The sequence below is a fragment of the Hylobates moloch genome, unplaced genomic scaffold, assembly GCF_009828535.3.
Source record: "Hylobates moloch isolate HMO894 unplaced genomic scaffold, HMol_V3 SCAFFOLD_2, whole genome shotgun sequence".
NCBI lineage: Eukaryota > Metazoa > Chordata > Mammalia > Primates > Hylobatidae > Hylobates > Hylobates moloch.
Genome location: NW_026652277.1, coordinates 177,271,648 through 177,292,096, shown reverse-complemented (window position 1 = coordinate 177,292,096; position 20,449 = coordinate 177,271,648). Strand labels below are relative to the sequence as shown.

At 36.9% G+C, this 20,449-nt stretch overlaps 1 protein-coding gene across 2 annotated transcripts; it reads left to right on the top strand.

Moving 5' to 3' along the window:
* Positions 1 to 234: 234 nt before the first annotated feature.
* On the top strand, positions 235 to 20,306 carry PHF10 (PHD finger protein 10). Of its 2 annotated transcripts, none has more exons than XM_032162561.2 (12): positions 235 to 325; positions 3,032 to 3,138; positions 5,219 to 5,349; positions 6,242 to 6,319; positions 8,068 to 8,201; positions 8,299 to 8,448; positions 9,315 to 9,424; positions 11,624 to 11,777; positions 13,788 to 13,943; positions 18,444 to 18,552; positions 18,845 to 19,033; positions 20,115 to 20,306. In XM_032162561.2, the coding sequence occupies exons 1-12, from the start codon at positions 242 to 244 to the stop codon at positions 20,198 to 20,200; spliced, it is 1,488 nt and encodes a 495-aa protein (XP_032018452.2). In that variant the 5' UTR covers positions 235 to 241; the 3' UTR covers positions 20,201 to 20,306. The 2 variants fall into 2 exon arrangements, with proteins under 2 accessions (XP_032018452.2, XP_032018451.2); XM_032162560.2 differs by having other exon boundaries at positions 6,236 to 6,319.
* The last annotated feature ends 143 nt before the right edge of the window (positions 20,307 to 20,449 follow it).

The window sequence follows — 20,449 nt, the reverse complement described above, 5'->3', positions numbered from 1 at the left end:
GCGGTGCTGAGGTGGTGGCTTCGGCCAGGCGGATTGGGCTGACGTGAGAAGCGCCGCCGCCGCTGGGCCTCCTCCATTCCGGCCTGCTCTGGGCCCTCCCCGGGGGGCCTGGCGGCGGCCAAGGCGGTAATGGGTTGCCGTGAGAGGGGGGCCGGCCGGCGGGGGGCGGGAGGGGGGCCGGGGCGGGGGCCCGGGGCGGCGGGGCCGGGGGGACAAGGCGGAGGCGATGGCGCTCGGGCTGATGGCGGCGGCCGGGCCCGGGGCTGCGCTGTCCCCGCGGCCGTGCGACAGCGACCCAGCCACCCCCGGAGCGCAGTCCCCGAAGGTGAGGAAGCGGCCGGTGCGACCCGACCCTGACCCAGTCCCGGGCCTGGGTGCCGGCGCCTCGGCCCAGTCCCACCAGCGGCGGCCCAGCGTCTCGGGGGCGTGGGCCCAGGCCGGGCGCCGCGCCTGAGACCAGGGGTGGTCGGCGAGGCGGGGCGCCGAGGGGAGCCCGCGGCCTCTAGCGAGCAACAAGTGCGGGCGGGCGGGGGACGCGGCGCGGCTTCCCCTAAGTTGGCAGCCGGCCCCGCTTGACAAGCTTGTCCCCAAAACGCCTCTTCCTGGGCCAGCCGTGGGACGGAACGCGCCCGGGGCCGAGGGAGTTGGCCTCGGAGGGGCCTGCAGAAGCGCGCGTTCGCTCAGCCTTCATTCCGCGCATAGTTTGCTGAAGTGTTTGAAAGCTTACTGCAAAAAACGGAGTGGCGAACAATATGGAAAATCAACACACTCAGTGAACTTAGTGCAATAACTAAGTTAATACGCAAGCGTCCGGATGTTTTCAGCGGAAGTCTGTTTTTAAAACTTTCCTGCTTGAAGAGATGAAAAGAAATTGGTGTTGAGAAAATGGAGATGAGCAGTAGTGTCACGCATCAAAACGTTTTGGTTCTAAAGTTAGGCTAGCAGTTTGTGACAGAAGGTTAGAAGGGAGGAATGATGTTTTAAAAGCCTCGAAGCTTGAAATTGGATTGAAAATTAGAAGGCGGTGGGAACTGGAATGCTTCAGAGCCAGCCAGCCTTCGTGCGGTGTGCGCTCTGCGCGTTGGCAGGGGAAGCCGTCCTGTGGCAGCCTAGCCTGGCTGCGCCTGCCTGGGAGCTTTTCCCGTTGCATACGTCCACCGTGCTGTAAGAGACTCATTTTGAAGGGTCCTCAAAGGCCCTCGTCAATGGAAGTAACTAGATTGTAAAACTCTGAATGCACATCCTTGCACTTCCAGCATTTGACGTCTGTCCCGGCACCTGGAGGGCACTGAGCCAGTGCCCCCTGAGTGCATTCTTGACCCCTGAGCCTTAGGAAGCATGTGATGCATAGAAATTCATCTGATTTGTAGTTGGAAACCACCTGTAACTCTGGAAAGCACATCTCTGATTTAGTACGTTTGGGAGTCTGAAAACATGGGCCTCTGTATCAGTATTGAGGTTACACGGAAATTCTTACCTTATTCCGTCATGTATTGGGAACAATATTGCTGTTACTACCTCCCTCAAGAAAAAGGCCCGCTGCCCAGATGCTCACTTTATATAATAATGCCTTTGCCTAGAATTTGTAGTAGTAATTTAAAACACTTGATGAAATTGTAGTCTCAGCTTTTTTGAGCACTTTGCATTTTTAACTTTGTGTATTTTTGAGTGTCTTAACATTTTAGCTAAAGGGAAATATATTTAAGGATATAAAAATCCTTAAAATGCTCACCAATAAAATAGAAAAAATACTGGAATGCTTAAAATGAGTTATGTTGAAAGTATTGAATATGTAATGTTGCAGTTGTGATACTTATGCAAATTTTCAGAGAGTAGATTTAGACTGCAGAGCTCTTTAATGAAATGCTTATTTTATAAGGACTGAAAAAGAATATGTATTTTACTATTCGGAAAAGAACCAGTAAATTCCTAGGAGCTAGAGACATTTGAGACTTTATTATCATAATCATCATTTTAACTAATATTTATCAGATAACTCGCTAGTCCTTGTTCTAAGTACTTCTAATATAGTAGCTCATTTAATCATTGAATTAGCCATGTAATAGGGGCACTATTATAGTCTCAAATTTTCAGATAAGGAGATGCTCACAGAGAATAACCTACTCAGCTAGTGAGGGACAGTGCCCAGTGAGAACCCAGGCCGTCCAGCTCTGGCATGCCTGGCCACTATACCATATTGCCTCTTTATATTCTTTTGCAGGATTGCTTTCATTTTAATATGTAGCAAGAGGACTATGGTATTTAGCAAAATTGGATTAGCGTTGAAAGCCATATTACATTAAAAAATTACGATTTTTAGACCTTAAGCCTTGGCTAATAAGTAAATAAATCAGTTTCCTAACATCTGATACTTTTTCTGAATGAAATGGTTGAATTTATAACCTTGATGTTCTTGCCACATGATGGATTACATTAAAAATATATAAACCTTTTCTTTAAAAAAAAAAATTCCCCTCCCCTTCTCAAGCTTCTTTTTTTGGTGTGTGTGTTGCTATATTATAGATTGATGACCCTTATTAGGGTATATTTTTGCTAAATTTTAGCAGTGTAAGAAGAGTGAGTAGTTAGAATTGTTTTCAGTCTTGTGTGTCCCCTTTTCACAGGGACATAAATGCCTAAAGTAGTCAATTAAAATAGTCCTGTGAACCGGCTCTAAGTTGAATTGAGAACTGTAAATGATCCATAAATTTTTTTCCCCCTGAGCTTGGGTAGGAGAGTTTGCTTTAATCCTAGAGTGATGCAGCAGTTTGATATATTTATGAAGAGCAGAAAGCAAAAGCAGATTTACATTTACGGGTTCATTGAAAATGTTTTTATTTTGATTGGATTGAAGATCAGTTTTAAATTTTATTCCAGGTCTTGCTCATGCCAAACTCTTAGTCCCTTTTAATTATAATATGAAGTTAATACTTGTATGACTAGTTGTCCTTAGACAGTCTTTCACTTATTGAGACTTACTGTTCTTTTATTCTTTCTCTAATTATTATTTTTGAATCTTTTAAATGTATAGGATGATAATGAAGATAATTCAAATGATGGGACCCAGCCATCCAAAAGGAGGCGAATGGGCTCAGGAGATAGTTCTAGGAGTTGTGAAACTTCAAGTCAAGATCTTGGGTACTGTCATTTTACCGGTTATTAATATATTTTGTGATGTTTCTCTTTTGCCTTAACATCCTCTTCCCTTTCCCCCACCTCTGGCAAAGGCAATTATTAAAAATTGTAGAATATTTTCTTCCTGTTCTATAATGTACCATCAAAGTTGGTCTTGCTACCGAGTGTAATTTAAAAACAATTTAATGATAGTAAAATACATACATACATAAAATTTAATCATTTTAACAATTTTTAAGCGTGAAATTCATTGGCATCAGTTACATTCACAGTGTTGTGCAGCCATTACCACCATTCATTTCCAAAACTTTTTCACTACCCCAAACTTTATAACCATTAAGCAATAACTTCCCTTTCTCCCTGTATTTAGCCCCTTGCAACCATCATTCTACTTTCTATTTCCGTGAATACGACTACTTAGTTAATTCATATAAGTGGAACCATAAAATATTTGTCCTTTTGTGACTGGCTTATTTCTCTTAGAACTTTGAATATCTTCAAGGTTCATCTCTGTAGCATATGTCAGACTTTTGTTCTGTTTTTAAGGCTGAATAATACTCCATTTTATGTATATACTGATTTTGTTTATCCATTCAGATGTTGATGGGCATTTGGATTTCCACCTTCTGGCCAAGGTGAATAATGCTACAGTGAGCATTGGTGTTCAGAGTTTGTGTTTTCAGTTTTTTTGGATGTTTACCTAGGAGTGGAGTAGCTGGATTATATGGTAATCCTATGTTTAATTTTTTGAGAAGCTGCCAAACTGTTTTCCATAGGGGCTGCACCAATTTACATTCCTGCCAGCAATTCACAGTTTCCAGTCTCTTCATATTTTTCACCAATTTGTTATTTTTCATTTTTTAAAATAATAGTTATTCTAAAAGGTGTGGAGTGATATTTTGTGATTTTGATTTGCATTTTCATAATGTCTACTGATATTGAACATCTTTTCATCTGCTTCTTGGCCATTTGTATAGCTTCTTTGGAGACATGTCTATTCAAGTTCTTTGTCCATTTTTTATTTGGGGTTTTCTTGTTGTAGGAGCTTTTTAAATATATTTTGTATATTAATACTTTATCAAAAATATGATTTACACATATTTTCTCCTTTTCTGTGGGTTGTCTTTTCACTCTCTTGATAGTGTCCCTGTACAGAATTTTTAATTTTGATGAAGCCCAAATTTTTCATCTATTTTTTCTTTTGTTGCTTTTGCTTTTGGTGTCATATGTAAGAATATACTGCCAAATCCAAGGTTGTGAAAGATTTCTATGTTTTCTTCTAAGAGTTTTCTAGTTAGCTCTTATATTTAGGTTGTTGATCCATTTTGAATTGTGATATGAGGTAAAGGTCCAATCTTGTACTTTTGCATGTGGATACCCAGTTTCCCAGCACCATTTTGGAGAACACTGTTCTTTTTGAAGGTTGCTTTTTAAATAGATGGATGCATAACGTAGTGTCACTTTCCCATGTCCAATATAGAGGTTGAATTGGCCCAGATCCTGAAATCCGTTACTCAGGATAGAGATCGACTGTGATACCCTGGCACCTTCAGACTAGGTCCATTCTTTGCTTCTGGGTTTGTGGAGTATTTGAGAACAAACAGTTATGGTTTATGATATGATGCACTGAGATAATAGGTTTTTAAGAGTTCTGTTTTCTCAGCTATTTATGACTCACTGAACAGTAGACAAGAGACAGAAGTTGATTATTCCTTGGGTGGATGAAATACTGGCTATGCATTTTAAGCCCAAGAGAAAGAATTCAGAGCTGATATCATCATCACCTTGCTTTGCCCTTATAGGTCCCTTAAACTAAAAATGCCTTTGTTCTTACAATTGTGATTCTAGGTTCTTCCCCGTGTATAAAAGATGTTATTTTCACTGTACCTTTTTGACTTGGTAGACCAGATAATTATTTCTATTCCTTGTACCTGTTTTGTAATTTTCTTTGATACACAGGAAGTCAAGTCATAGGAGGCAAATAATTTAAATACTTAAAATAGTTTTCAAAATATCCTCAATAAAAGTGATTAAAAATTAATGAAAGCTACATTTAATGCATAATATATATTTCTGTACTTAGCTTTAGTTACTATCCAGCAGAAAACTTGATAGAGTACAAATGGCCACCTGATGAAACAGGAGAATACTATATGCTTCAAGAACAAGTCAGTGAATATTTGGGCGTGACCTCCTTTAAAAGGAAATATCCAGGTACTAGTTTATGTAATAGATTAATTTATAATTGATAGTAATTCTTTATGATACACTATCAACTTCTGAATTTTTCTGTAGATTGTATTTTATATTCTTGTGCTTGCTGTTTTTCTTTTTTTTTTTTAAGACTAAGGGTCTCATTCTGTCACCAAGACTAGAGTGCACTGGTGCGATTATAGCTCACTGCAGCCTTGCACTCCTGGGCTAGCTGTCTCCCTGCCTAAGCCTTTTAAGTATCTGGGACTACAGATGTGCACCACCATGCGTGGCAAATGTTTTTAATTTTTATTTTTTTAGAGATGTGAAGTCTTGCTATGTTGCCCAGCGTGGTCTCAAACTCGTGGCTTCAAGCTATCCTCCTGCCTCAGCCTCCTGAATTGCTAGGATTACAGGTGTGAGCCATCACGCCTGGCTGTGTTTCATTTACTACTATCATTCACTATCTTTCTTTATTATTGATATTTTCTATGGCTCATAAACTGATTTAAAAGCAAAATGGGAAAGGTGAATTTCCTGGGGAAAATTTTAGAAAAAATCATTTTATAGTCAAGTTTGGGATTTTTACCATTGTCCCTTGATCTAAGGAGTAGAGTTAGCTGTATGAGCCATATCTGAATTTGAGAAAGGCTATTCCTTATAAACTAGTTTAGTATCGTTATTTATATGACCTTCTTGCTTTGGATTATTCTATTTCCTATTTTATTCTAACTTTTGTATCTTGCTGAATTTTATTTCTTGAATTTATAAATTTTTTTGTAGCCCCTTTAATATTTGGAATATGTAATATGAATACTTTAAAAAATCAAGGTTTTTAAGCTTTTAAAAGTTTTACAAATGCATAAGGTTTTGTTGTTTTTAATAGTCTTTTGATCTTTTTTTGGAGATTTAGAGCGACGAGATTTGTCTCACAAGGAGAAACTCTACCTGAGAGAGCTAAATGTCATCACTGAAACTCAGTGCACTCTAGGTAAGAATAGCTTTTTAATGTGAATAGCTTTTTAATATGAATTATTCAAGCTGAACGTTTATGAGATAATACTAGATAAGTATATTTCCTAAAATATTTTACAAAATTAATAAATCGAACTATTTAAACGCTACATTATTTACTTCATTTTTGATTATTGTTAAAATGCACAGGAGAATGAAGCTTGAACACACATGTGGTTCCTGACTTATGATGGTTCAGCTTCATGATAGTGTGAAAGCAATGCATATTCAGGAGAAACCATACTTCAAGTGTCTATACAACCATTATTCTTTTCACTTTCAGTATAATATGTAACAAATCACATGACATGTTCAACACTTTATATTAAAATTTGTGTTAGATGATTTTGCCCAGCTGTAGGCTAATGTAAGTTTTCTGAGCATGTTTAAGGCAGGCTAGGGTAAGCAAAGATGTTTGGTAGGCTAGATGTATTAAATGCTTTTTCTTGTTAGGATAGTTTCAACTTAGGATGGGTTTATCATATGTAACCCCATTGCAAGTCAAGGATCAACCTCTATTCTATAACAGAGTATAATTGTCTAATTTTTCTTTTTTTTTGACACAGAGTCTCTCTCTGTTGTCCAGGCTGGGGTGCAGTGGCGCGATCTTAGCTCACTGCAACCTCCATCTCCCGGGTTCAAGGAATTCTCCTCCCTCAGCCTACCGAGTAGCTGGGACTGCAGGCGCATGTCATCACACCCATCTAATTTTTGTATTTTTATTAGAGACGGGGTTTCACCATATTGGCCAGGCTGGTCTCCGACTTCTGACCTTGTGATCCACCCACCTTGGTCTCCCAAAGTGCTGGGATTACAGGCATGAGCCACCATGCCCAGCCCTTGTCTAATAATTTTTACAGTTTTCAGAGTGTTTGTATTTTGTGTGCAAAGCTTGTAAAATATATTTTTTTAAGTTGTAGGTTCTTTGTTAAGTGCATGGTGTGTGTGTGTAGTCCCAGCTACTTGGGAGGCTGAGGGAGGAGGATCACTGGAACACAGGACTTTGGGGTTGTAGTGTGCTGTGATCACGTCTGTAAATAGCCACTGCACTCCAGCCTGGGCAAGATGGCGAGACCACATCTCTAAAATGCAAAAAGGCAAATTTTGTTCAATTTTTAGTTCTGTATAATTATGTCCATGCTTTCTTTGTAATCTTTTTTTCACAAACATTTTATTGCAACATGGCTACTTTTTATATAAATTCTTGGGAATGCATTTCAGCAATTGGTGAAGTCTGATACTGTGAGTTTTGAAAATTGTCTCCATGATGTGTGTGTGTGTGCTGATGTTTTTGGTGAAATTTTAATTGATTGTAATGTTTCTTGTGTATGGAATTTGAAGACTGGGAACTATAATACATTGAATTTTTTTTTTTTTTATTCATCCAGTATTCTGTAGCACTTGTTAGTAGTTGGTGCATTTCATTATTTAACAGTTGTTTCCAACTAAAGGGATATATGTTCAAAGCACATAGAATCTTAAAAATAAACTTGTTTGATTGAAAAAGTGATATATTTGCCTTTTGCAAGATAATCTTTTAATTGCTCGAGTTTATATTATGAATATTAAGTTTAATTATTTTCAAATGTACTAAGATACTTTGCTCTGGCTATTGGAAAACCATTACAATGTGGAGCGGTTTGAAGAAGTAAATTTTGAAGAGTGCTTTTGTTCACTTATCCTTAAAAGAGCTTCTTTATTTTTTTATTTTTTGGTTTAAAATAGGTTTAACAGCATTGCGCAGTGATGAAGTGATTGATTTAATGATAAAAGAATATCCAGCCAAACATGCTGAGTATTCTGTTATTCTACAAGAAAAAGAACGTCAACGAATTACAGACCATTATAAAGAGTATTCCGTAAGTAATTGAGGTGACTGGCATTTTTTATTTGGGTTGGGGAGAATGACATTTTATAAAGTTACATGTGACTTCCAACTGTATTTTTTTTTTCCAGCAAATGCAACAACAGAATACTCAGAAAGTTGAAGCCAGTAAAGTGCCTGAGTATATTAAGAAAGCTGCCAAAAAAGCAGCTGAATTTAATAGCAACTTAAACCGGGAACGCATGGAAGAAAGAAGAGCTTATTTTGACTTGCAGACACATGTAGGATAACTTAAATTTAGTACCCCCTGAACTTAGTTTATTACTTGTTATTGCAGAGTGCCCATTACCCCCTTTATCGTTATTTTTTGTACCACCTATGTGTGTGTTTTTTTGTTTGTTTGTTTTGTTTTTTTTTTGTGGCAGAGTCTCACTGTGTAGCCCAGGCTGGAGTGCAGTGGCATGATCTCGGCTCACTACAACCTCCGCCTCCCGGGTTCAAGCGATGCTTCTGCCTCAGCCTCCCTATTAGCTGGGATTACAGGCGCCTGCCACCACACCCAGCTAATTTTTTGTATTTTTAGTAGAGACAGTGTTTTACCATGTTGGCCATGCTGACACCTATGTGTTCTTTTTTTCCTCAGAAGTTGAGATATTATTTTTAATGGTGTGCTTAATAATACTCAATTTACATTTTTTTGTGAGATGTCTTTTGCTTTACGGTTGATAATTCTACTAAATGAGACTAATAATAGCTACGTATCATACTTGCTATGTGTCCCAAGAGTTTTTAAAAGAGATTTGCATGTTAATTCTCATAGTAACCATGTGAGGTTGGAACTAGGATTACTTCCATTTCATAAAGAAATTGAGCTACAGAGAGGTCGTATAGGTTACCCAGATCACTCTGCTGTTAAGTAGTGAGCAAGAGATCCACTGCCATTCCTCAGGAGAATAGGCCTCTAAAACAATAATATATAGAACTGAAAGCACCAACTGTCCTCTTAGGTTATAGCTCCCGATATCTCCTAAAATTTTAGCTTTTCTAGGGGGAAGTGGGCGTGCAGTGGAGAGCATGTGGGGACTCTTCCTAAAGCCTTGATTCTCAGCATGGAATCAGTTTTGTGTTTCTCTTTATGTTAACATAGGTTATCCAGGTACCTCAAGGGAAGTACAAAGTTTTGCCAACAGAGCGAACAAAGGTCAGTTCTTACCCAGTGGCTCTCATCCCCGGACAGTTCCAGGAATATTATAAGAGGTATTTAGTAGTTTTAGTTACAGTTGGTATCGGCTATTGGTAAGGGGTTTCAGAGCCTTTTGTACTTGCCTCCTAACAATTTTGGGGTCTATAGATATCACCGTAAGATATTGTATAGGATTTGTGTTGCTATTCTTCTCTGGTTCTGTGGTAAACAACACCCTGTAGTCAGAATTTGAATATATGCTGATGAAGTCTAGATGCCTCTGTCCCTGCCCATTCTGTTTGGGTTTGTTAGAGACAGATGCTGGGGGTTCTGTAGCACCTCACTGCTCAGGGTATGTTCCGTGGTCCAAAGCACTATTATTGCTCAGAAGCTTGTTGGAAATGCAGAATCTCAGGCCCAACTCTAGACCTATGACTCAGAGTCTGCATTTTAACAGATGTCTGTATGATTCATGTACAGGTTAGAGTTTGAGAAACACTGACTTTTACTGCACAGAAGATGAGAGAAGGAGCAGAGAGGGGCAGGCAAGGGCAACTGGGTGCCCCAGCCACATTGCTGACCTGGCTTGGCTGCTGCTCCAATCTGGACCCTAAATGTTACTTATCTCCTATTCCCAAACTAAATGTAACTGAAAAAAACAGGGCTAACAGATTCTTCTTTTGTTTTTTTATTTGAGACAGAGTCTCGCTCTGCACCCAGGATGGAGTGCAGTAGTGTGATCTCAGCTCACTGCAACCTCTGCCTCCTGTGTTCAAGCGATTCTCCTGCCTCAGCCTCCCAAATAGCTGGGACTACAGGCACACGCCACCACACCCAGCTAATTATTTGTATTTTTGGTAGAGATGGGTTTTACCATGTTGGCCAGGATGCTGTCCATCTCTTGATCTTGTGATCCACCCACCTTGGCCTCCCAAAGTACTGGGATTAAAGGCGTGAGCCACTGCTCCCAGCCCATTTTGTTTTAAAGTGTCAGCTTTTACTTCGACCTTAAGCCTTACTCTGGAACTGTATGTTTTTCATAATATACTATTTTTTAGAGAATAGAATTTAAAATATAGTATCATAACTCACATCATTTGAAAGTCAAATCTTGGGCTGAAATTTTTTAAATAAAAAAAGATGTTTTTAATTCAAATTTAAATCATGAGCAGCAATTTTTTAAAAGTTTTTCTTCATTTTTTTTTTTTTTTTTTTTTGAGATGGAGTCTCACGCTGTCGCCCAGGCTGGAGTGCAGTGGCGCAATCTCGGCTCACTGCAACCTCTGCCTCCCAGGTTCAAGTGATTCTCCTGCTTCAGCCTCCCCAGTAGCTGGGATTACAGGTGCCCACCACCTCGCCCAGCTAATTTTCTGTATTTTTAGTAGAGACGGGGTGCACCATGTTGGCCAGGCTGGTCTCGAACTCCTGATCTCAGGTAATGTGCCCACCTTGGCCTCCCGAAATGCTGGGATTATAGGCGTGAGTCACTGCACCCGGCCTTTAATTTTTAAAAATTTCATTTTGGCATCAGCAAATTATTAAAAGTCACATGCAAGTATATTAACCCCTTTGCTTTTTGGTGTGTTGTCTTAGTTGGAGAAGTCTTGATCTAGGATCGCTTCCTGAATGAGGGCTACTGAGGGCGAGAATGGAGGTGGCATGAAGCATTGCTGTCTGACCTAGGGGAAGAGATTGCCAATATAGTTTCAGACAAAATAGATGATTAAATTTGTTAGAATACATGCTTCCCAAATTTGTTTACAATAATTTGTTACTAAAAATTTTGCTTTCTATATTATTTAAGTAATATCATGTACCATGCACTGGTGTGATATATACGCATTAAGTAAGTTAATGCATATATATCAATTGTATGAGGTAGATGCTATTATTAGGCCTGTTTTACAAATGGAGTGACAGCACAGAGAAGTAGCAAAGACCTGGGACAGTGGTGGAGGTGGATGTGAGCTGGCAGCCAGATTTGGGGCTACCGACATTTTACTTACTTTTTTCTTTTGGGTTGAGGGCAAAGAGGGGAGGCACATTATCTCTTAGTAAGAATCAAATGCATATTTTACATAAGTCTAGTGAAAAGATGTTCAGGCTTTTTATTAATTAACCCTACTTGATGACAAAAATGAAAAATTAATACTCTATTTTTCAAAAGTCTTTGGGGTTACTCAAGAAGTTTAAGGCTATCTTCATAGGTCAAAGATGAGTCTGTTTACATTTAATAATAAAGGGAAACCGAAAATAAACTCTCTGAACTTCAGGTACTCACCAGATGAGCTGCGGTATCTGCCATTAAACACAGCCCTGTATGAGCCTCCTCTGGATCCTGAGCTCCCTGCTCTAGACAGTGACGGTGATTCAGATGATGGCGAAGATGGTCGAGGTGACGAGAAACGGAAAAATAAAGGCACTTCGGTGAGAACATTTCTCTCTAGTAGGAAGCATTTCCTTTCTCTGAATTTTTGTTACATTGAACTTCTGTCATCACCCTCTCTTTGAAAAAGTATGGCTGCATGTAATTTCCAGAAAGTATTCATCAAGAAAAGTTACTTATAGTATGTTTTGATAAAAACAAGCAGTCCATGGCCTTCGGTAAGCTTTATACTTAAAATCACCCCTTTGTAGTTACCGTGAGCAATTTAGGCAAGGATATGGAAAATTAGCTTACAATTATTTATTCAATTTGCTGTCTCTTTAGCTTAAAATGTTGAACAAAACAGAATTTGATCTCTTGACATAGAAATGTAGTTTTCTCAGTTTAGGGGAGTGCATTAACTTATGTTTCTTTTGCTTAATCTTATGCTTCCTATAGGAAAATACTATGTTTAGTAATATGTTGTACAATTTGTTGGGTTTTCCTGTATGACTTTTTTTTTTTTTGTAGCAAAATGCACTTGCAAGACAATGGGCAGTTGGTGTATTCTGTGGACCTGAAGGAGAATAAAATCCCAATGATGGTTTAGGGCTTTGATCCCAGTGATGACATAGGGCTTTCTTTAGCATTGTGTTTTAAGTAACTGGCTATTTCAAACTTTTCATTGAAGCCAACCTAAATGTGAGATTGTGCTACCATTGAATGGACATTATTTCCTTGTCACCAACAGCTTCTAAAACATCTTTAATAATACATATTATGCAAAATAAGATACTGTTCAAGTATTAAAGTGGTGACACAACTTTTCTCCTGTCATGTTGCTAAAAGGGGAGCTATGGCATGCAAAGGGTGATGAAGCTGACTTCCTTTCATACTGCTAGGAAAAGTGTAAACTAATCCAACATTATGGGAAAGCATTTTGACAGTCTTACCAATTTAAGTTCCATAGTATTTGACCTAGCAAATCCACTAGTAGAATTTATCCTAACGATTTAATCAGATGCTGAAAAATTTTAATTAGAAAAAAAAGGTCCATTTGAGTGTCAACAGTATTTTTTATGCTGGAAGTTACAAATAAACTTTAATGCCCACAGTGGGTAATATTATATTACATTTATAAGATAGAAATGCAGTTCAAAGAATATTTAATGATTGTGAGAAAAATGCACATAACGCTTTTAAAAAATACCAAAATACACATATGCATACACAGGCAGTGTAATCCAGTTTTGTGTTTTAAAAAATGAGGGCACAATGAGGTAGGGGGTAATGTGTGAGTCTTAGTGTCTTTATGTATATAAGTGGACACCCAGAAAAAAGATAAAGTAGATACATTCATGTTTCTAGTCAGTGTGTGTTTATCAGGGAGGCTCTAGATAACCTAATTTTTTAATTTATAATTTTCATAATTTATATGAAAGTTATAATTAGAACATTTTAAATTATAAAATGAAGAATTAAATGATCAGATACTGAGGTCTTAAACCTTGCATATATAAAATATTTCAGATCCTGTTGTAGATAGTTGAGGGATTGGCTCTGCGTAGTTTAACATTGTGAAAACACAAATGTGTACTTGAAGGACTTTTTTTTTTTTTTTAACTGCAGTTCTTCATTTTTCCTGAAGGACCTTCTTAATGACTTTTAGTACTTAGTGAAAATACCCACACTTATTTGTAACAATATATTTTTGTATGAAACAAATATGTTCCCTTGTGACATGGAAAATGAGGTTGAAGCCGTGTGCCATAATAGTAGCTGAAGTGGATAATTGCGTTTTTGTGACTTATGTCAGAAAACAAAGTTGATGAAGGCACTGATATGAATGGAATCAGTTTTATACAATATACTTAGAAGAAGGATAAATGATTTTTAACATAACTTACTTTAGTCTCCACTGGAAAAAGCTTTCTTACATTTAGAATGATCTTTTTATTTTTACATTGATAAAGCTTTAAAACTTTTTTTGAATATTTTCCATAGTTTTCAAAATCCAGACTCAAATTTGTCTTAATTCCAAAGAATCTTTGTTTTTGCCTTTTAAACTCCAGGACAGCTCCTCTGGCAATGTATCTGAAGGGGAAAGCCCTCCTGACAGCCAGGAGGACTCTTTCCAGGGAAGACAGAAATCAAAAGACAAAGCTGCCACTCCAAGAAAAGATGGTCCCAAACGTTCTGTACTGTCCAAGTCAGTTCCTGGGTACAAGGTAGAAGAAAAAAGCCCCTGACTCAGCTTCTTTACTGACCAGCCTCTCTCCCTGAAATATTTTAACTTGACTTTCACGATCGTGGAGCTTCTGCCTGCTGTACTTCACTAGCTGTTCTCCTATGGTGTGCCCTTTGTCCGCTGCTTTCTTTTTTGCTTTATTTCCTTGGTGGCTTTTCTGTCACTTTTGGCTATGGTTTAGCTTCTGTTTTCTGTATATGTACAACTTATAAGTCTTTTTTTTTCTTTGAAATAATAACCAGGCAAGTATGGGTTTTTAAAACATTATTTCATAGGCAGAAGTTTATATTTTCTTTCCTTGGAGTAAAGATCATAATTATTTGGCATTTTAAATGCCCCAGCATTTAGTGTAGCTAAAGCTGCTGAGCTATAAAGTATGAGTGGATATACTGTTAGACTAAGTTGCATTTTTTTAGTGCCTTTCATTAAGAAAAATCTGGGTTTAATCTAAGGATTATTTGATCCATATGCTAAATTTAGCTAACTCTGGGATAGAAAATAATAAAACCTGTTATTTACATTGTAGTGATTTTTAGCATAACCTTAGTAAACAGCCTATATGATTCTATGACAAGAATTAAAACATACTTGTTAACTTGTTGATCTGATTATCCTCAGAGTAAAGTAGTAGGTTGTCAGCAACTATTACTATATTTTGAACTTGTCCTCCCTCTGTCTGCCCCTCCCTTTTCTTTTGAAGAAAAGGTGAGGTGAGAGGTGAGTAGCCTTATTTGCATATAGGGATTTAAGAATATCATAAAAGGAAGAATTAGCTGTACAGTTTCATATTTGGGATGGTGGTAGTAAAATATACTACCTTTGGATTCTTTTGGTCTGAAATGTATTAGAACATGCTTTTATTGCACTTATGAAGGTGTATTGAAGGAAAATTTTAGAGTAAGCTGATAAGAAAGTTTTGCCAAGTGAAATTGTTAAACACCTTGTATGTCAGAACTGTGATTGTGGTAAATAATGCACAAGAACAGGCTGAAGTAAGTCACCTTTCCCTCAAACTAACTAGAACACTTTTTAACATGTTCATTTACCTTTCTTCAAGTAAAAAAAGCGACTTATTAAATTAGTGTATTTCATATTTTATTAGAAAATGCTTTTATGTAATTAACTTAAAAAAATTTTTTTTTGGTAGCCTATAGCAAGCAAATTTTAAGCTTAATTCAGTAAGGGTTGGCTTCCAAGGGTGGCTGCAATAGGCTGCAGCTGTGTGATTTTTGTACTTGTTTTTACATATATAGCTTATCTAATTTCTTTATATAAATTAATGCTTAATAACTGAAAGCACGTGAGCTCCAAAGATGAAATTTCAGAAACAGTATACATGAATGAGTGTTTCTACTGGTCTGCTAAGAGCTTTAAATGGAAGTGGCCGCTCAAAGCAGTGTCCTGTTAACTCTTGAGTGCTAAGTAGATCTTTCCAACATGAGTTAAAAAGAGAGAATATTGAAATAGATGTTTTAATACAGGCTGGAAATCAACTATTCAACACTATCATTGATTTAGTATACAAGAAATCATATAGATTAACTGAACTTAATAGTACTCAAGTAGGATATGCAAAATTTATATTTTAAATAATCTGTGAACATTTTTAGTACCTAAAAATGTTTCAGGTATTTCAAAGATGGGAACAACCAGTATCTAGTCATCATACATTAATGTGAACATGCTTATTAAAAGTGAACCTCTTTATAAAAAGTATTAATAAACCAAGATGTGCCTAAATATTAGGGTACTTCAAGCTAAAGGTCATAGTTTATATATATATATATATATATATATATATATATATACAGATGAGATTCAATAAAGTAATGTATCTGATGCTTTGCTTAATAAGATTCACTAGTGCTTGCCCTTAATTCGTAGGACAGTATTGTTTAGGTTACATTAACCTGAAATTTAAAGCATAATTATTAGGATTCCGGCCTATAAATATATAATTAAAATCTATACTATATTATTGCTACCATGAAAGTCTTATCTTTGGCTGTTTTTCAAGTAGAAAAGTAAGTGTACTGTGAGCCTTTTATTTGAGATGCTGAGAGCTATTAGGATGAGCATTGCAGTTTTCTTGTCAGTAGTGAAACTCTGATGATGTTGCAGTTATTTGAAGTAGAACCGATTGTCTAAACCAGACACACATAGGAGTGTGCTCCATTGGCCTTGGGGAGAGTGCTGCACATTAACCCTTCCCTCAACTGTGCAATCCACTGAGACTGGCTTCTCTAAGCCACAGTTATTATCTGCTGTGTAAAGTCCTGGATGCCAGCACTGTGGCTTCTTAGGGCAGATGCTTTGTATATTGAGCTGCAGCATTCATCATAGAAAATGCTACAAAGCTGTGTCTCTTCCCCTTCTCTCATGTTTCCCTCGTTTCATCAAGATGAAGACTGTTGGGTAAGAAAAACTAAGTGATTTAACAAATCATTATGATTTAAACTTAGAAATAAACTTAGAATTTTTTGGTGTCCCTTTTATCATAGGTGTTTAATGTATATTTTAATGATTGTAGAACTTGAATTGCTCTAGAATGTGAATGACTACCCTTGTGTTTTATTCCTTTTGGCTTTTGTAAAGAATCTCCTATGAGGAGTTCTGTTTTTAGAATTTAATATTGTTTGGTTACTTCCCTGACTTTAGTGAAAGATATTAAGAGTATTTACTATGCCAGTATCTAACTTAAACTATGAGTGTTAAATAAGTATATCTTTTACGTTTAGTACAGGTACCATAACCAAAAGAGATTTCTTAGTTTTGATGGATTAAGAGAGAGCATTCTGCTGTATATTATGGCAGGTACAGATATGATCATAACTGAACCAGAATTTGGATTATAGAAGTGCACTTCCTAGCTGTTTTTTATTTAGGTATAGGAACACACAATGAGAACCTTATGTTTAGAATGTAGCAGTAACAACAGAGGGTAACTACACTGCAAGACTTAAATGGTTTGAGCATGTGACACTATCCTTTTGTTGGGGGGAGCAGGGTCTAAAAATATACATACAGGAGATTAGTTTAATAGTAAAGTTTTATATGTATGTTTAACTTCCATGATATTTATTATTTTGTAGAGACATTTGTGATTGTTTAGAGTTCTTGTTTTTATTCTATTTATGTATAAGGTTGACTTTTTTTAAATAAATAAGCCAAAAATTCTTTTTGAATGCCTCTGTCATCTTTTGCAAAGAAAGATAATTTAAAAAATATAAAACTTAAAATAATTAAGAACAAATTGTTTAGGTCTAACAGGTTATGAAGGTGGCAGTGAGACATTTCAAAGCTGGAATATATACAAAGTTTGAGTTTTGTTTAGGTTCCTCTTTGGTTCAGTAAATCAGGAAAGGGATGCATTTGGCAGGGTGGGAATAAAGCAGAAATGAAACAATTCTACTTTTAAAATTATTATTTTCCCAGTTCATCTACGTGTGTGTGTGCGTGTGTGTATGTGTGTGTATGTATGTGTGTATGTATGTCCCCTTACCCCATTTCATTCTTGGCCCATGCTTGCTCTTCCTTTTTTACCACTGTTATTTACTTATTTCCGAAGCATGAGTGAACGTCATTTTGTAACAGTCAGGACTGTGACGTTCGGATGCCCTCCCTCCCCTGGTAATTTTAAGTGCAGTGAACCCTTTTTCCTTTGTCATTTCCATGTGTAAGCAAGTATGTCTAAAATTCAGACACCTTCACTGGACCACGCATGTTTTTAATCTGAAAGATGAGTAGTACTCAGTGTTTGTGTATTTTTTAAGTGACTGCAATTTTTTTTTGCTTGTCTGAAAACTTATTTTTCCCTTTTATAATTTTACATTTTATAGTGAATCCTTCTAAGTAGATTCTTTTATTAGACATGCAAAGAGAATAATCACACAACTAAGTTTTCCACAAACATCTATGTACACGCCAGTGTATGCATGAGACATCTTTCAATTAAAAATGTTTAAACTGATTTTTTTTTAAATACTACTATACCAATGAGGATAAGCTGATTTTTTAACTTAGATTTTATAGCTCTAGTTTTACAGTTTTGGAAAATAGCAGTTTTTAAACAAAATTAATATATGAGCTATTTAAAATGGTCTTCTTTTTAGAGTAAGTCTTACATTTAATGGTCATTTGCTACTTGGATTTTCTTGTCCAATTAATAGTGACATTTGACATTGTATTGAGTCTTTCCTTCCATTCATTAAACAGATCTTACTGTGCATGTAGGGAGTATAGAATGCTACATTTAATCTTATGAGATCATGCTGTTTACAAAATTTTATGACGAAATCAATGCTTTCTTCAGTAGGCAATCTTACATTGTAGGCAGACTCCTGTCAAGTTTTGTCTTTCAAAATGGTCCTCATTAGCAAGTTACCAGAAGTAAAAATAGGGCAATAAAGTAGCAGAATTCCTTTTAAACCCATAGTAAGCTCTTCTGGCATGAATTTATAGCCCTCTTCTACCCTTCCAGCCAAAGGTCATTCCAAATGCTATATGTGGAATTTGTCTGAAGGGTAAGGAGTCCAACAAGAAAGGAAAGGCTGAATCACTTATACACTGCTCCCAATGTGAGAATAGTGGTAAGTATTGAAATGTCTTTTTAAAATTTTAACCACCGTATTTGTTGGTTCAAAAACTGGAATTTATAGTTTCAGGCAGATTTCAACCAAAGAGTCATCAAATTAAATACACGGTAGCTTGTGAGGCATAGACACAGCCCATGTGTTTTCCTCTACATTGTATATTCATTTCTTTTTGGCGATTTGACATTATAGCCATTCTCTGGAAGTCCTAAAGCAAACTAGTATTTTATGTGCCATATTAAGTTAAAATTTCTTATGTGAGATACCACTAACACTGGTTTTGATTTAGGCCATCCTTCTTGCCTGGATATGACAATGGAGCTTGTTTCTATGATTAAGACCTACCCATGGCAGTGTATGGAATGTAAAACATGCATTATATGTGGACAACCCCACCATGAAGAAGAAATGATGTTCTGTGATATGTGTGACAGAGGTTATCATACTTTTTGTGTGGGCCTTGGTGCTATTCCATCAGGTAAAGATTAAAAAAAGAGCAAACATTATCTTTGGGTGATGAGACTCTCCCAGCACTCCAAAAGGCTGCATAAATGCGATGACATGAAGAGCTTGTGGACTCTTATGTGCAAATATGACCAAAGCTGTGATTATACAGGTCATGTCCACCAGTTTTTCATCCCTCGACAATTCCAGCTAAAGGATAAGTGAAAGGCCAGAATGCCCTGGCTAAGTTTTGGAAGTATAGTTCTATAGAATGAGCTGGTGTTTTTCTACTGAAATACTAAAGTAACACAGCATCATCTTGTTTCAAAGCCTTTATTTTTTATATCTATTTAGAAACTTAACAAAATGACTGCTACGTCTTTATACATTTCTATAGAAATCTATTATAGATTTCTGTAAATTGAGGCAGCATGACAATTCCAGATAACTTTAGAACAGAGTTGAATAAATCACAGTAATTGGACTAAAACATTACACAGATAATTGTGTAATTTTAGAACCTACTTGCATAGTTAACACTGTATAATACTCTTACAAAATATATGCCTACAACGAAGTTTCCTGGGAATCATTAAGCAAGCAACGTAATTATTTTTCTGTAGTAATTCAGATCAAGTATGTAGTACAAGTTATCATTGTGCTGTTAGAAACTTAAAGTTTTAAAGTGCTGTCAGCAGAGTACACCAGGACTTGAAAGAATGCTGTTAAGACACACAGCTGCCAGTGAGCAGGAGAGAAAAAGGCTTAAAAAAGCCAAATTCCAGAATGGGTTTTGAACTTTTGAAGTAGGTATTGAAGTTTTGAAGTATGATAGTGTTTGAATTTCAGGAAAGATTGTAGTTTTTTAAAGGTCCATATCACTGTATGGCATTGCATCTCTCCCATCCCCCTTGACTTGCAATGAATTTTGCATGGCATTGATTACATTAAGTTTACATTTTTCTCCTTAAATAAGGAACTCATAGTGCCCTTCTCACCACAAAATCCACAGAGGAATATCATTAGTTATAGCTAAGGAAGAAGAATTTAGATGGGCTTAAAATTCAGTCCTGTAAAGATAATTTTTCATTCTATATTAACAATTTTTTTCCTAGGTCGCTGGATTTGTGACTGTTGTCAGCGGGCCCCCCCAACACCCAGGAAAGTGGGCAGAAGGGGGAAAAACAGCAAAGAGGGATAAAATAGTTTTTGACTCTAATACTGTATATGCATTTAAGTGGAATATTTGGTGCCATTTACAACATTTTCATTTTCATGCCAATAAAACTTTTTTTTTTTGCAAATTATGAGCTTAAAATCTGCAGTTATTTGTGTTAAAAGCTGCGCTTACTCTCGAAACTAACTCCAGGTAGAGAATTCATCTTCCAAAGTATTTTGTAGTAACCTTGGCTCCAAAAATTCAGTGGAAATGTTTAGTAACAAGATACTT

Bases quoted from the DNA above. Each gene is read 5' to 3' on its own strand.
- PHF10 (XM_032162560.2), top strand. From the start codon at position 242: ATGGCGGCGGCCGGGCCCGGGGCTGCGCTGTCCCCGCGGCCGTGCGAC. The intron at 326-3,031 runs GTGAGGAAGCGG...TTAAATGTATAG, and splicing joins CCGGAGCGCAGTCCCCGAAG to GATGATAATGAAGATAATTC. The intron at 18,553-18,844 runs GTAAGTATTGAA...GTTTTGATTTAG, and splicing joins CTCCCAATGTGAGAATAGTG to GCCATCCTTCTTGCCTGGAT.